The sequence below is a fragment of the Dipodomys merriami genome, unplaced genomic scaffold (genome assembly GCF_024711535.1).
Source record: "Dipodomys merriami isolate MVZ:Mamm:240054 unplaced genomic scaffold, mDipMer1.0.p SCAF_68, whole genome shotgun sequence".
Classification (NCBI taxonomy): domain Eukaryota; kingdom Metazoa; phylum Chordata; class Mammalia; order Rodentia; family Heteromyidae; genus Dipodomys; species Dipodomys merriami.
Window position 1 is genome coordinate 2,124,471 of NW_027206268.1, and position 16,308 is coordinate 2,140,778.

General features: G+C 47.7%; 2 protein-coding genes across 2 annotated transcripts in view; one reads left to right on the forward strand and one right to left on the reverse strand.

Annotated features, from left to right (window-relative positions):
- The window catches only part of Topbp1 (DNA topoisomerase II binding protein 1), an 81,455-nt gene extending 77,743 nt beyond the window's left edge, over positions 1 to 3,712 (reverse strand). The window contains exons 1-2 of the mRNA XM_070005434.1: positions 3,535 to 3,712; positions 1,950 to 2,097 (exon numbers count right to left, since the gene is read on the reverse strand). The gene's annotated coding sequence lies outside the window, so the exon portion shown is untranslated. The remainder of the gene's footprint in view (positions 1 to 1,949; positions 2,098 to 3,534) is intronic.
- Positions 3,713 to 3,845: 133 nt separating this feature from the next.
- Positions 3,846 to 13,062, forward strand: Srprb (SRP receptor subunit beta). Its single transcript, XM_070005440.1, has 7 exons — positions 3,846 to 4,086; positions 5,539 to 5,633; positions 6,026 to 6,103; positions 7,419 to 7,501; positions 7,897 to 8,033; positions 9,159 to 9,213; positions 11,655 to 13,062. Exons 1-7 carry the CDS (start codon positions 3,942 to 3,944, stop codon positions 11,866 to 11,868), a joined length of 807 nt encoding a protein of 268 aa, XP_069861541.1. The 5' UTR covers positions 3,846 to 3,941; the 3' UTR covers positions 11,869 to 13,062.
- The last annotated feature ends 3,246 nt before the right edge of the window (positions 13,063 to 16,308 follow it).

The window sequence follows — 16,308 nt, forward strand, 5'->3', positions numbered from 1 at the left end:
TCACGCCGCTCTTGAGAAACAATTACACTCCACACCACTTGAGCCACAGCGCCACTTCCGGCTTTTTCTGCTTAGGTGGTGTGGAGGAATTGAACCCAGGACCTCATGCATGCTAGGCAAGCGCTCTACCACTGAGCCACCTTCCCAGCCCTTAAATGACTGTTTATCAATTTTTTAAATACATTTTACAACTGACAATTCAATATCCATTGATCACAACACCAAGCTCAAGGCCAGAGTTTTTCTTATTTTCCTCCAGGGTCTGGTTTTGGAGAACTACACTTAAACCACATTGCCGATCTTCCACACATAAACTTTCACGGGTTTTTTGGTCTCAGTTCTCACTCAATCAAAAATGTTTCCACCCCCAACCCATGATGGAGAGTCACGGTTCTTTTCTCTTTTGGCTCCCTGCATGTATGCAGGGTTTATAACAATAATTATTATCTACAAGTAGTTGTGCAAAGAGGTTTCAACTAAACACGTTAATTTTCGAGTATGATGCATTTTTTTTTGTTTTTTGTTTTTGTCAGTCATGGGGCTTGAACTCTGGGCCTGGGCGCTGTCCCTCAGCTCTTCAGCTCAAGGCAAGCGCTCTACCACTTGAGCCACAGTGCCACTTCTGGCTTTTTCTGCTTATGTGGTGCTGAGGAATGGAACCCAGGGCCTCATACATGCAAGGCAAGCACTCTACCACTAAACCACCTTCCCAGCCCCAGTACAATGCATCTTGATCAATATCACCCCTTCCGTCATTCTTGTATTAAGGTTTCATGTGGCCCTGTGTAGCAATATGGAACTGTAATAAACTTTGAGTCTTCTGATGACATTGACCTCTGATATCATTATATTAACTTGCACTTACCACCTTTTGGTGGTAGGGAACTTTTTTTTTTCTACCAGGATCATTTGAGTATTTCTAATATCATTACACACCATACAAAATTATCACCACACATCTACCCCATCACATCACATTAAATCATTTATGATTTCACAAACCATTTTTTTTTTTTGTCCGTTGTGGGACTTGAACTCTGGGCCTGGGCGCTATCCCTCAGCTCTTCAGCTAAAGGCGAGCGCTCTACCACTTGAGCCACAGCGCCACTTTGGTTTTCTGAGTTGTTTATTGGAGAGAAGAGTCTCACGGAGTTTCCTGCCTGGGCTGGCTTTGAACTGTGATCCTCAGATCTTAGCCTTTTGAGTAGCTAGGGTGACAGGCGTGAGCCACCATGCCTGGCTCACAAGCCTTTTATATCCCACATTCCTTCCCATTCATTATGTGGGTTAGAGCAACAACACCTGCTTAAGCAAGAAAGAAGGTGAATGGAACTTCTATCCTGGCCATGCCTCACCCCAAGAGGTCTTTTAATTCCACCACAAATCTCTGAATATTTTCAATTAACCTACTGGATATTTAGAAGTGGAAAACGTCTCATTTAGCAACAACAACAACAAAATCCAAGTATCTTTCTAGATTCTCTTGCAAAGTTGGAGGTATTGGCCACCTAGGTTCCTACCTGGCTGAGCAAGGTCTACTTTCCTCCAGCAAGAGTAATAGCTGAAGTTCTCGGTAGCCCTAGGCCCTTAGGTGCATGGATTTTTCCAGGTTTCTCTCTTTCACACAGTCATGTGGGTTTGCAAAAGCAGTCCTGGACAACGGAGAGACAACAAATGATCCAGTACGTGTCATTTGCTGGTACTCTTATTTTTCCACAGGACACATCCACAGAGGCTAAGCTCACCCTTCAGGACTTGGGTTCTGGGCTCCTTACAATGTTTGTGGGAAGCTCACCTCACAGACAGACCAAGCGGAGATCCCAGAGAAGATCTCAAGAGCTGTTTGTGTTACTCATTTCATCCCTTCTTCTACACAACATCCCATGAAGTGAAAAGCACCATACAGACACCTCTTACTGACCACACAGCAGTAGGCCACCACAACCAACCTTGTACTTTCTTCTTCTTTCTTCTCTCTTCTCCCTCCTCCTCCTCCTCCTCTTCCTCTTCCTTCATCTCTAGTCCACAGAGTTCTGGAAGTTAGCTGGAGCAGACAAGAGCAGGCAGAGAGCTGTTCTTGGTGGCCCTTTGGAGACCCTGACAGGAAAAGACAGTGGGAAGATAGTATCTTTAAAAAAAATAAAATGAAAAAAAATAAGTGAATAAATACATCATTTTAAAAATTTATTTTGTGGGGCTGGGAAGGTGGCTCAGTGGTAGAGCGCTTGCCTGGCATCCATGAGATCCTGGGTTCGATTCCTCAGCACCACATAAGCAGAAAAAAAAAAGCCGGAAGTGGCGCTGTGGCTCAAGTGGTAGTGCGCTTGCCTTGAGTTGAAGAGCTGGGGGACAGCGTCCAGGCCCAGAGTTCAAGCCCCACGACCAGACCCCCCCAAAAAATAAATAAATAAAAGAGAGTTATTTTGTGGTTTCTATCAGAGGGTAAAGCAGAGCTGGAGCCCAATTGTTTGTCTTTCTAATCTAGTTCTCTGAACTGCTAAGCAATTTCTACCTATTTACATTTATATCTACTTAATGACAAATACATATATATATATATAATACAATACATGTCACATTATTTGGCATATATATTATATACTATGTTATACATTATATATTAACATAGTATACTATATGACATATAGTATATATAATCATATAGGATATTATATATTTATATATTTATATATAACTCACATGTATTTACATGTTATTTTTAATATATTTTTTCTACTATCCCTTCCCTCCACAACTTCTCCCCCACCCTCTCCCCAACCCCCATTTATATGTGTTATTATATATTATTATATTACATATTGTATAACATATTATATATGCTACACATACATATATATGCACATACCCACCCATATATTATATAATTGTATATTACATGTTATACATTATATATTATATATTTATTATATATTTTATTATATATAACATATAGTATATGTTATATTATATATTATCTATTATATATGTATAATATATAACATATATAATTATACATATTATATAATTATATATAATATATAATATTATTATATAATATATCATATATTATATAATATGTTATATAATATATAATTGTATATGATAATATAATATAATTAACATATAATGTAATATGTTATATTATATTATATAAATAATTATAAATAATAATATAATATAACATATAGTAATTATATATTATATAAATAATACAATATATAGCTACTATATATTATATTATATTATATATAATAATATAATATATAATTATATATAATAATTATATATAGTAATTATATATTTTATAATGCATATAATTATATACAATACATATTATATATAATATTACATATTATATTATATACATTATATAACACTATATATAAAACATATTGTGTACCTTATCTATAATGCAGATTATATAACATTATATTATGCATGCTACATTACACATAGGAATATGATATATATAGTATTTTATGTATAATGACAAGGCTTAGGAGCTGGCCAAAGTGATACTCATTGTTTACTTACTCTCTACTGGAGCTGTCAGACTAGTAGACTCAGACTGTTTACAATGTCAATACGGTTCGATACACTGAGAGAAGTTTAAGAAACAATGAAAGGCCGGAGCGCTCTCTGGCGGACCCGGCGGCGGCACCTCAGCGGCGTCTTCCGGGTTCCGCGGCGGCCCCCTGTGCTTTCAAGAACTACAACTCCCATCAGGCACTTCAAAGGAGGAGACGGCGGAAATGTAGTTGGGGGGGGACTACAACTCCCATCAGGCACTTCAAGGGAGGAGCCGGGAGAAACTACCACTCCCATGAGGCTCCGCTCCCCGGCGGCGGCGTCGCACAGCTACTTTCCACCAGCCCCCGTCGCGCCACGTCGCTTTTACGACTGTGAAGACCACTTGGCGCTCCCATCCCATCCCTCCATCCATGGCTTCGGTGGAGTCCCGGCGGGTGGGAGAGGGCGGCGGCACTTTCCAGCCCTATCTGGATTCCTGGCGGCGGGAGCTGCAGCGGCAGGACCCCACGCTGCTGTCGGCGGCGGCGGCGCTCCTGGCCGTGCTGTTGACGCTGGGTAAAGTTGGGGGCGCGTGGGGGGGAGGTGGGGGGGGCGCAGGGCCCGGGCTGAGGGCCGCGCTTCGGCTCCCAGGACCCGGATGTGGATGCTGAGGAGCTGGGGGTGGGGCGTCCAGCATGGGGAGACTGGGGGTTGGGGAGGGGGGGGCCTGGGCAGGTGGTTCAGGCCCTGGGTTCGATTCCTCAGCACCACCTAAGCAGGGACAGCGCCCAGGCCCTGAGTTCGAGCCCCAGGCCTGGCACCAACACAAAAGCAGAACCGGGAGACTGACACCCTCTCTTTCCCCCATCCACCCACCCTCTTGTCTAAAGGGGAACCCCAGGAGACCCCCCCTTACCCTCCCCTCCCCTGCTTCTTGGAGACCTCCAGAGTGGCCTCCCGGTGCTGGGGTGAAACAGGTGCTGTCCTCAGTGCTCTTAGCCCTGCCCTTGGGTACTTAATTGAGAAGTCTTAGGGGTTGAGTGTGTGTGTGTGTGTGTGTGTGTGTGTGTGTGTGTGTGTGTGTGTGTGTGTGTGTGTGTGTGTGTGTGTGTCAGTCGTGGGGCTTGAACTCAGGGCCTGGGCACTGTCCCTCAGCTCTTCAGCTCAAGGTGAGTGCTCTACCACTTGAGCCACAGCACCACTTCTGGTTTTCTGGTGGTTCACTGGAGATGAGTCTCACAGATGTTCTGCCCCTGTTAGTGTTGAACCGTGATCCCCAAATCTCAGCCTCCCCAGTAGCTAGGATGACAGGCGTGAGCCACCGGCACCCGGCTGAGTGAGTTCTTGATGTTCTTCTCACAAAAAAATAAAGGACTTGAGGACTTAGCCACCTTTATCAGTAAAGGAAGGTGAAGGAAAGATAGATGGTAGATGGTACACAACTCCCCCCGCCCCATAGCACAGCACACCACAACAGGGACATGGATGCAGGCACACAGCTGGTAATGGGGTGCTTTTCACAATCACGGGCCTTGAGGATGAAAAGGTTAAGTTGGGATTTGGCCCAAATTCTCCCCAAGGATGAGATATTCCAACATCTGGTACGTTGAAACCACTCTTGGCGCGCTGTACACTGTTTCGTTCACAGGGCCCAAGGTTTCAAGGTTGGCCTTACACTGTCTTGTGATTAGGGCCCAGAGCTTCTTAAAGTTGAGCTTTTGAGTCATTGAGGTTCAGGCTACCCATCTTTATGGATTCTGTCACATGCCCCCACCAAAATAGGGGTCCATCCCCCAAGACAAGTTTTGTCCATCAAACTTGTTTTGTGCCAGAGCAAGTCACTGGCCCTCAAGATCAGTGTCTTTCTTTAACACTGTCTTCGTTGAGTGTGAGCACATGCTCACAGGCACAGTAAGTAAGCATCGTGATGGCTTAGGAAGCATAAAAGTTCGTGGTCTACTGTGGTAGGCGTCTGTCAGTACTGTTGGCTATTATTTGTAACGTGGGCTGCTGTCCTGTGTTCTCTAGTGTTCTGGAAGTTCGTCTGGAGCAGAAAGAGCAGCCAGAGAGCTGTTCTCCTGGTTGGCCTCTGTGACGCGGGGAAGACACTCTTGTTTGTCAGGGTAAGTGCTTTTGATGTTAACTTCTTAAACTTTCCACTGTGAGCTCTTGGCGTCCCTTTGTAAAAGATACGTAGGCCGTCACATTGGGGAATTAATTTCTGACTTATTTTGAGGACAGAAGAACTTGTGGAAAAACCGATAAAACTGAAGATGTACAGCCATTTCTGGGTTTTTGCTGTTCTCATCAGATGCCGATACATAGTCTTTACCCAAATTGAAGGGTTTTGTGTTAGGATTCTGTGGCTAAGGATGACCGAACACTTGGAGACACGGAAGCCAGCGTGCCACATCCAGTTAGTTCACACTTGGTCGGGTAACAGAATGTCACTCAGCAGCAGAGGGAAAGGACCTTCAAAGAAAGTCCACTCTCTCATCTCTCCTCGTTTCCACAGCTGCTCACAGGCCATTACAGAGACACGCAGACATCCATCACGGAGAGCTCTGCTTTGTACAAAGTCAACAACAACAAGGTAAGTGTTCTCTGGTAGTTCTAGAATGGCATCCAGACCTGAGGAAGTGGGCACCAGCTTGTATTTTGTTATTAAAGTTTCCTTTTCTTTCCAGCTTTTCTGTGAGTTCTTTTTTTTTCATTCTAATTTTTTAAAATTTTTTTATTGTTATTATAAAGACGATGTACAGAGGGGTTACGAGTAATGAGTAAATGTCCTTTTGCACAATGTCACCGCTTCCCTACCGTGAGTTCTGAAGTGAGCATCAATTACGTCCTTTAAAGAAGTATGGAGGGGCTGGGAAGGTGGCTCAGTGGTAGAGCGCTTGCCTCGCATGCATGAGGCCGTGGAGTTGATTCCTCAGCACCACATAAGCAGAAAAAAGCCGGAAGTGGCGCTGTGGCTCAAGTGGTAGAGCACTCGCCTTGAGCTGAAGAGCTGAGGGACAGGACCCAGGCCCAGAGTTCAAGGCCCATGACTGACAAAAAGAAAAGTATGGAAATACTTCCTTCTTTTACCTCTTCCTCTTCCGCCCACTGATGTTAGATCTAGTCTCTTCTTACGTGGGAACCTACCCAGTTGTACTGTGTATAGCACAGCATTGATTGACATGTGTCTCAACATGTGGTCATGAAGAATGAGTATTTGAAAAAAAAAAAAAAAAAAGCAGGGTTGGAGGTGTGACTCAGTAGAGCACCAGCCAGTGAGTAAAAGCATCAGGTACCGAGTTCGAGTCCCAGTCTCGGACCTAAAAAAAAATGCTAGTTGACATTTATATCCACTTACAGAAAACTGCCCAGGTGATCTGAAAGGTTGTAAGGGATCCAACTGGAACTGTCGTGTGTGTGTGTGTGTGTGTGTGTGTGTGAGTGAGTGTGTGTGTGTGTGTGTGTGTGTGTGTGTGTGTGTGACAGATTTCCTTCTGGTTATGGTTGGCCACAGACAAAACACAAGAAGTGGGTGTGATAAGTACAATACATGAGACACTCCACCATAGCTGAGGTGGATGAGGGTGTGAAATGCCCATTAGGGCTTAGATCAAGAATGGGCACAAGCCAGGCACGGTAGCTCAAGACTGTAATCCCGGCTCCACCTGGGAGGTAGAGATTGGAGTATTGTGGTTTCACTCAGTGGCTGGGTGCAATGGCACATTAGAATGTGCTCCATGAGCATCCGTTCGACTTATTAACAACAACGAACCTTGTTCATACAACGAACCTTCGTTGCATTCATTCATGAACAGTTAGGCACCAGTCTGGCTGCCCAAATCCGACAGTAAAAGTGAACACGGAATTGGAAGGAAACACTAACGTGATGTTATCGCTGCCATCCGCAGGGCAACAGCCTGACCTTGATTGACCTTCCCGGGCACGAGAGCTTGAGGCTTCAGTTCCTAGATCGGTTTAAGGCTTCAGCCAGGTAAGCAGGAAGGAAGCAGATTTGGTGAAACTGACGCACTGTGTGTGCCAGTGGAGTTCTGGAAGCAGCCAGGTCTCTAGGAGAGAAGGAATGTAGACTCAGACTCAGCCCTTTCTGGGTGATGTCATACTCATGGGGTGAGCGGGTTGGCATCATTTCCCAGTGTCACTGAGCTACACCAGCGCTCAGGCATTGTTTCTTAAAGGATGATTGATCTGAGTGATTCATTGGAGATAAGGGACTCACAGACTTTTCCCGCCCTGGCTGGCTTTGAACCGCGACCCTCAGATCTCAGCCTCCTGAGTAGCTAGGATGACAGGCGTGAGGCACCGGCGCCCAGCTTTGTTTTTGGTTGCTTAAGGTACTGATGATGGTTCTGCCTGCTCTCCCCACAGGGCGATTGTGTTTGTGGTGGACAGTGCAGCATTCCAGCGCGAGGTAAAAGACGTGGCCGAGTTTCTGTACCAAGTCCTCCTCGACAGCGTGGGTCTGAAGAGCGCCCCATCCTTCCTCATAGCCTGCAATAAGCAAGGTGCCTTCCCAGTTTCCGACTTGTATGGGAGCTCAGCCCACACTCCGCTGTTCCTGTTACAGTTGGAGGCCATTGTGGGAACGGCATAGACACGGAAGCATTTAAATCCTAAATGCTTTTTAATTCTTTCTAATTTCTTATTTTTTTACTGGTCGTGGAGCTTGAACTCTGGGCCTGGGTTCTGTCCCTGAGCTCTTCAGCTCAAGGCGAGCGCTCTACCACTTGAGCCACAGCGCCACCTCCGGTTTTCTGGTGATCTATTAGAGATCAGAGTGTCACGGACTTTCCTTGCCCGGCCTGGGTTTGAACTGTGATCGTCAGATCTCAGCCTCCCTGAGTAGCTGGGATGACAGGCGTGAGCCACCGGCACCCGGCTGTTTGTAACCTTATAAGTGATTCTACCAAATCACTTGCTGAATGTTACCATTCAGCCAGTTTCATGAAGGGGAGTTGGCAGGAATGGTTCTCCTTCAGCGTGGGTAACTCCTGCAAAGGTCTCTGTCTGAACGCCATTCAGCTGCGCTTTCTTTCTGTTGGCTGTAGAGCAAAAGAGATGAGCTGGTCTTTTCTGGACTCCTTCCCATCGAGCTTTCTTCTCGTGAAACCAACTGGACAAATATACATACTGAAAGGCCTGTAGGGGGTGGAGAAAACTTAAGTTTAATCCATTTTCGGTTCATCAGCCTTAACACCAACATGTTTTAGAGCTTTCTTTTGGGGAATGCCCATAGTGTAAAAGCATTTATTCTCATAGACAAGGATGCTGTGATACGATCTCTCAGAAGAGGAAGCAAGGAAGCCGGGCGCCGGTGGCTCACGCCTGTCATCCTAGCTGCCCAGGAGGCTGAGATCTGAAGATCATGGTGCAAAGCCAGTCTGGGCAAGGAAAATCTGCAAGACTCTTCTCTCCAATGAACCACCAGAAAACTGGAAGTGGCGCTGTGGCTCAAGTGGTAGAGCGCTTGCTTTTGAGCTGAGGGACAGTGCCCAGGCCCAGAGTTCAAGCCCCATGACGGACAGAAAAAAAGGAAGAGAAGAGACACTTACTGGTTTAAGCCGGAGTTTTCCTCCTGTGTGAGAAGACCCACTGTGGTATAAATACGGCTGTGTTTTATTTCTTTACAGATATTGCAATGGCCAAGTCAGCGAAGTTAATTCAGCAGCAGCTCGAGAAGGAACTGTAAGTACCTAATAAATGCGCCAGTGTGCCTACCCCAAAGTACCTGTGCCCAGGTTCTCTTGAGCAGTTATGGGTGAAGAATGGTGTGAAATAACCCCTGTTAAATTCACAAAAAGAACTGTTAGTGGAAACAAAAAGCAGTGATGGGCGATTATACTTTTTTTCTTTTTTTGGTTGGTCATGGGGCTTGAACTCTGGGTCTGGGCGCTGTCCCTCAGCTCTTCAGCTCAAGGCCAGCTCCCTACCACTTGAACTACAGTACCACTTCTGGTTTTCTGGTGGGTCATGGGAGATAAGAGTCTCATGGACTTTTCTGCCTAGACTAGCTTTGAACCATGATCCTCAGATCTCAGCCTCCTGAGTAGCTAGGATGACAGGCCTGAGCCACTGGCGCCCGGCTACTTTACGATGTCAAGGAAAGGTTTATGGGAGCCATTAGCTCAATTCCTTTGAACCGCTCTTACCCACACTTTGATAGTTGGAAGGAGAAGTTTTGGAAACTGGAACTACTTTCAACACACCGAGTTCAGAACAGCGTTGCTCCAGGGAGTGAAAGTTTATGTTGGCCACGCAGCAAAGCATTAGTGTTAAAATGCACTCCATCAAAAGCAATTAAGTAAAAAATGCAGAAAAGCTGAGGATTAGGGAGAATAGTCGAAGAAAAACAAATCGAAACTGTTGACAGAATTGGAAGTAAAAACAAAACATAGGAAGAATGTAACCATCTGTGGCACTGTTGGTAGCCAATTTTTTTCAAGTTACTTGACAATGTTATTTATCATTTTTAGTGTTTAAGAATGTATAAACTGGGGCTGGGAAGGCGGCTCAGTGGTAGAGCGCTTGCCTGGCATGCATGAGGCCCCGGTCCTCAGCACCACATAAGCAGAAAAAACCAGAAGTGGTGGTGTGGCTCAAGTGGTAGAGCTCTTACTTTGAGCTGAAAAGGTGAGAGACAGCGCCCAGGCCCAGAAATCAGCCCTTGTGACCAACAAAAACAAAAACCATATAAACAGAGCTCTAAATATCTGAATTTGAAGGAATCCAGTGTACCCTCATATTGTACCAGTTTATAAGAACAAGCTGGAGTTTTAGCAGAAGAAATAGTATAGGGACTGGAAGTGTAGCTCAGGGGTAGAGTGCTTTCCTAGCATGCATGAAGCCCTGGGTTCAATTCCTGAGTACTACTATATAACACAGAAAAAGCCCAGAGTGGCGCTGTGGCTCAAGTGGTAGGATGTTAACCTTAAGCAAAAAGCAGCTCAGGGACAGTGCCCAGGCCCCGAGTTCAAGCCCCAGGACTGGCAGGAAAAAAACAACAAAAAACAGCATAGTAAAGCAGGCTTCATTTTCTTTGTGCTTTTAGGTAAGGATATTTTTCTCTTAAAAAAAAAACCAGATCTGATGAGGGAAATCTATAAATTCAGCTCTAAGAGTGTCTTTTTCCTGTGACTTCCTGGGGTTTACTGTTTAACCAGCCCCTGATAGAGCCATCTAGTGTGTGGCCACTGATCACATCCCACACACACCTAGAGGTAGAAGAATGTGGGCAAACGCTCGCCCAGGGAGAAATGGAGAAAAATGAGGCCGGAAGTGGCCCACAGAGCCCCGAGCCTTTCATTTCTGGCTCTTTACAAAGTAAAGAGTTGCTGGCCCTGGCTTCTGGCCCTGCCTGACCCTGCGTGTCACCCTGTGTGCTGTTACTGTGCCCTGTCTTGGGGTTGTCGGCACTACTGGCCATTGTGCCAAGAACCTGCGGACACATGATTTTTAGCAAGGGTCAAAAGAAACAACTCAGACGGCGGTATCCTTAACTAGCAGGTACTACAGTAAAACCCGGAAAAATTGTGAAGGCTAAAGCAGTTACATCAGGAGCCTGGGGTGCTTCATTTTGAGACGGGTCTCACCCTGTCACTCAGACCGGCCTCCAATTCTCTGTGTAGCCCACGCTGGCCTCAAACTGTTTTTTGGGTTGTTTTTTTTTTGCTAGTCTTGGGGCTTGAACTCTGGGCCTGCACGCTGTCCCCGAGCCTCTTTGTGCTCAAGGATGTACCACGTGAGCCACAGTGCCACTTCTAGGTTTTCCGAGAGCATTTTATTGGAGATAAGCGTCTCATGGACCTTTCCTGCCCAGGCTGGCTTCGAACCTCCATCTTCAGATCTCGGCCTCTTTATGTAGCTAGGATGACAGGCATGAACCACTGGCACCCAGCTAAAAACGCTATTCTAAAGATCGTTCGGGAGGCTAGAAGGAGGCCCTGGGCCGGATGAATATGAGAGAGCACTGCTGGCCCTTGCCATGCTCCCAGTCAGGCTGCAAAGATGTAGAGCTTTATGACCAGGTCTCCAGGGAGGGCTGAAGTAACTCAGGAACTGGCGGGACTTAACTGCTGCCATCTGTAACCTTTTGCCTCCTCCTGGCTTCCTTCCTTTGATCCCCACAGCAACACCTTGCGTGTGACCCGCTCTGCCGCCCCCAGCACCCTGGACAGCTCCAGCTCTGCCCCTGCCCAGCTGGGAAAGAAAGGCAAAGAATTCGAATTCTCCCAGCTGCCCCTCAAAGTGGAGTTCCTGGAGTGTAGCGCCAAGGTCGGCAAAGGGGACCCAGCCTCTGCCGACATCCGGGACCTGGAGAAGTGGCTGGCCAAGATCGCCTGAGAGGAAGGGAGTGTGTATGTGTGTGTGTGTGTGTGTGTGTGTGTGTGTGTGTGTGTGTGAGTGTGTGTGTGTGTGAGCATTAGTGTCAGAGAGAAAGAACGACAGCTTTGAAGAAGGGCTGTGGTTTTCTGGGTTGATAAACACGTGTACAAAACGTGCCTAGTATCTCATTGTTCTAGAAGCACATCACCGTGGACCCCAGGGTGTGTTCCATCCCCTCTGCCTCGCGCTCAGTGGCGGGCCAACGTCTCGGGACGTCGTAATGCGCCTGTGCAGAGCAGGTGGCTACCACCCGAGAGATTGCCCGTCCCTCTGCTTCTTGGCTTTCGTGGCTTTTTTTTAACCCCCTCACCGCACCCCCCCCCCCCCCGAAATCAGTCTCCCTATTGGCAAAGACAGTTGGTCTCCGGTGGCCCCTGGCGTTCACGGGCAGCGGGGCCGGGCCGCGGCGACACGCTCTGACACGCGTGGGCAGGCCGGGTCCCCTGCGTGCAGACAGCAGGCTGCCGTCCTCACCAGCCCAGTGACCCGTCCACCCCATCCATTCAACGCCACTCACCACATCCAGGGGACCCCGGAGTCCTGGTGTGTTCTGGGGGTGACGCTGGCTATCCTGGGGCGGAGAGGGGGTGGGGGCTTCAGGGAACGCTTCAGTAACTGTTCCCCCCCACCCCCAATACCTGTCCTCAGCCAGAGCACTGGGGCAGTGCACGTTTTCTGTAGATTTTGGAAGTGTGTAGATTTTTTTTCTTTCATTCGTGTTTTGAAAACAAGGTTTTCTATTTAGAGTGGTGCTCTGGGTTGTCTTAAATATCTGTCTTTTTTTTTTTTCTTTTTGCCTGTCCTGGGGCTTGAACTCAGGGCCTGGGCACCGTCCCTGAGCATGCCACTTCCAGCTTTTTTCTTTCCTTCCTCCTCCTCCTCTTCCTCCTCCTCCTCCTCCTCCTCCTCCTCCTCCTCTTTTCCTTCTTTTTCTTCTTCTTCTTATTATTTTGAGTAGTTCATTGGAGATCAGTCTCATGGAGTTTTCTTGCCTGGGCTGGCTTCAAACCACGATCCTCAGATCTCCGCCTCCTGAGTAGCTAGGATGACAGGCGTGAGCCACCGGAGCCGAGCAACATCTGTCTTTTTATCACTTTTGTAAATGATGAGTACTTGGTAAATAAATACAAGCTGTCTGGCCCAAAGCATTAACTAGCACGAATGGTTTGCTGAGTTCACGCGGGAGGGCGTGTGAAGATTCCCACCCAGAGCAAGTCACCTGAGCGCACGACCATGCTGTCTTGCCCCAGAGCACATGACAGACAGACTGACGATCTGTGACAAGTCACTCCCAGGACAGATGGGGTGGAGGAAGGGCAGGGAGAAGGCACAGCCACCTACCCCGCCTTTCATGGTGAGTTGTTCCCAAACCTTCAGAATCGTTAAAGGGGAAAGGGTGGCTGGTGCAGTCGCACTTGAAGAATGGCATTCCAATGTGCTCAGGGTAGGGCGATTCCGCACCTGATCTTCGCCTTTGTGTCTTACCTTGTCAGTGGTGGGATTTGAACTCTGGGCCTGGGCACTGTCCCTCACCTCCTCAGCTCAAGGTGAGTGCTCTACCACTTGAGCCACAGCGCCTTCCAGTTTTCTGAGTGGTTTATTGGAGAGAAGTCTCACAGACTTTTCTGCCTGGGCTGGCTTTGAGCCGTGATCCTCAGATCTCAGCCTCCTGAGTTCAGCTAGGATGACAGGCGTGAGCCACCAGCGCCCGGCTCAGCTTAGTCTAAAGATGACTTGAGACCTGAGGTGCCTGCTGTGGGGTGGGTTGGAGAACAGTGCTCCACGGAGCTCAGGTGAGGAGGAGAGGGAAGAGAAGGAGGAGGGAGAGGAGAAGGGGGAGGGGGAGGAGAGGGAGGGGAAGAGGAGGGGGAGGAGGAGGAGGAGGGGGAAGAAGAAAGGGCCAAGAGCATATAGGGAGCTGCATTGCCCAGGGTGGAGACAGGGCCTGGACCCCCGTATACACTTGCACCCCTGGAGAAACATTACACCGGAGGCTTTGTGCTGAGAATTGAGGACAGTTTATTGTTTGACCAACATGCTGAGTCTTTTCCACATTTTTTTTTTTTTACACACAGTTGAATGTCAAGTCAAGATGGTCAACTGTACCCTCCGAGCCCGTGAAAGATGGATACACCCTGTGTGCAGTCTCAGGCAGCCCATCGCTGGGCAGGACAGGCCCAGGGAAAGGGAGGAAAGAAGTAGAACACACCCCACAGACACCTGGGGTGGGGAGGGGGGAGCCGCCTCTCACCACCCGTCCACACCGGGAAGAAAAGCTTAAGTCCTAAGGAAATCAGAGAGAGCTCGAGGGGGAAAGGGCACACATGTGCCTAGCCAGGCGCCTCCCCCGCCCCACCCCCGGCCCCTTTCACTCGGTCTTGGTCTTGGTTCTCTCTCATCTGTGACACAGGTAGGGTTTGGGCACAAGATTGCCCGGCAGCTGCCCCTCCCGTGGCCTCTCTGTCCCGGGCCACACACACACACACACACACACACACACACACACACACACACACACACACACTCTTCCCAGAGCTGATCTGATCTAACTGGAGGCCCTGGGGACATTACAGAAGGTCTCCAGAGGGTGGCAGGAAGAGAGGCCGTCAGGCCTCTGGTCCACCCAGCTGGCTAACCTGGAACCTTCTAACTGCAACTCCATTTCCAGCACCTAATGCACGGGAGCCACGGGGAAAGTCAGGACAGCGTCCAGGGAACCTAACCAGGTTACCATCCACCCTTAACTCAGAGGCCAAGTCCCACCTATCAGGAAGAGGACGGTGGCAGCTCCCACACAAGACTAGAGCCGAGAAACCAAACACAATTCTGTGAGAGAGATCTGCTTGCCTGAGTAGACTCCAAGAAGGAACGGAACGAGCAAGCTGACAGAAGGGAGGACCAGAGGCCAAGGGGGGGGGTGTCTCCAGAAATGGTCGTGCACAGACTTGCTAACACCATGTCCCATCCAACATCATCCTAACCTCTCTCTCTCTCTCTCTCTCTCTCTCTGCTTCTGCAGCAACAATATACCATGCCTGGTACCTTGCATTGTGTGTACATGAGAAAGAACTTGGAGTTGCTACTTGTTTTACAGGATGGTTTGGGGTTTTTTGTTTTTTTTTTTTTTTTAAGAAAAAGCTATTATTCAGTGCCAAGAAAACACGAATCCACCATAGACACACACACACACACATTTGCACTCATGCATGGGCCCGTGCACCAGCAAGGAGGCCCACTTGGACTCCTATAAAAATTCTCACGAGGTAAGTAAGCGACTGTCAACAAGCACCACTTTGGGGGTGTGTCTGCAGGGGTGGAGGGGTGGGGGAGGGAGGAAACGCCGCACACCCGTGCATATAGGTACATAGTGAAGTAGTAGTAGTAATAGTAGTAGAGATCATTCCCCTGGGCTAATTTTGCCTGTAGTTTTAACACATCTATGCATTATTATTTCTTTTTTTTTATTGGTGGCAAGACAATCACGAGTTATTTGACAATATTGAGTATTTCTTATTTCAACACGGTTTTTGCAGTACTTCGAGAATTTCCCACACGGATATCACAAATGTTAAGTTCCGACTTGAGAGCAAGAAAGACGAGAAATATACATCGAGCACACGCATCTTGGTGTGTGTAGAGGGTGTGTGTGTGTGTGTTTGTAGGAGGTGTTTACACAAGTCTATCTCTATATATAATTATATACACAACGTAGAAAAAAAACACAAAAAAACTAAACACGTTGACGTCTAGATTACGCTCGTACATTGGGTCCTCACTCAGTTGGAAGAAGTTTCCCATTGGGGGTACCTACTTCCTCTCTAGAGATCAACTCTTGACACACAGTTTCAGGCAGGGAGAAAAAAAAAAAATGTGTGGCAGGCCCATTGTTACAATCTCAGCCCTGAACTTCTACTGCTGCCATTTCTGAAAAGTTCCAACAAAACACTCCCATCACCCAATGGGTAGAGGAATTCACCCTGTGGCCCATCCCAGCGTTGGAAAAGGAGCCAATGCCAATGGGGGGAAAAGGTTTGGTGACCATCGCTGTCTACACTGTGGCTTGGAATAGGCCAGGGACCAAGAATCTGGGGCAATATGGAATGCTGGCCAGGTGGAGTTACGTCACTAGAGAATTCTTATGTCAGAGAATTCCATCCAAAGACACAGGCCCAGAGATTTCACCTGGGCCCTGCCTGCACCATCGAGTTTTTCCAGAATAGTACTCAGTGAGATGTAACGGCCAAGGGGCTTGAGAACTTGGATTCCCCCTCACCTCATCCCACCCCACCCCAAATTGTGCAGACATCCCTCTTTCCCTCCTTCCCCCCACCGGCTCAGATCATAAGTGGCACAGACTCTCAAGTTCTGGATACAGCATCACACATCCATGGAATTTCT

Coding starts and splice junctions, on each gene's coding strand:
- Srprb (XM_070005440.1), top strand. CDS start 3,942: ATGGCTTCGGTGGAGTCCCGGCGGGTGGGAGAGGGCGGCGGCACTTTC. Junction 6,104..7,418: donor ACAAAGTCAACAACAACAAG/GTAAGTGTTCTC, acceptor TGCCATCCGCAG/GGCAACAGCCTGACCTTGAT. Junction 7,502..7,896: donor CGGTTTAAGGCTTCAGCCAG/GTAAGCAGGAAG, acceptor CTCTCCCCACAG/GGCGATTGTGTTTGTGGTGG.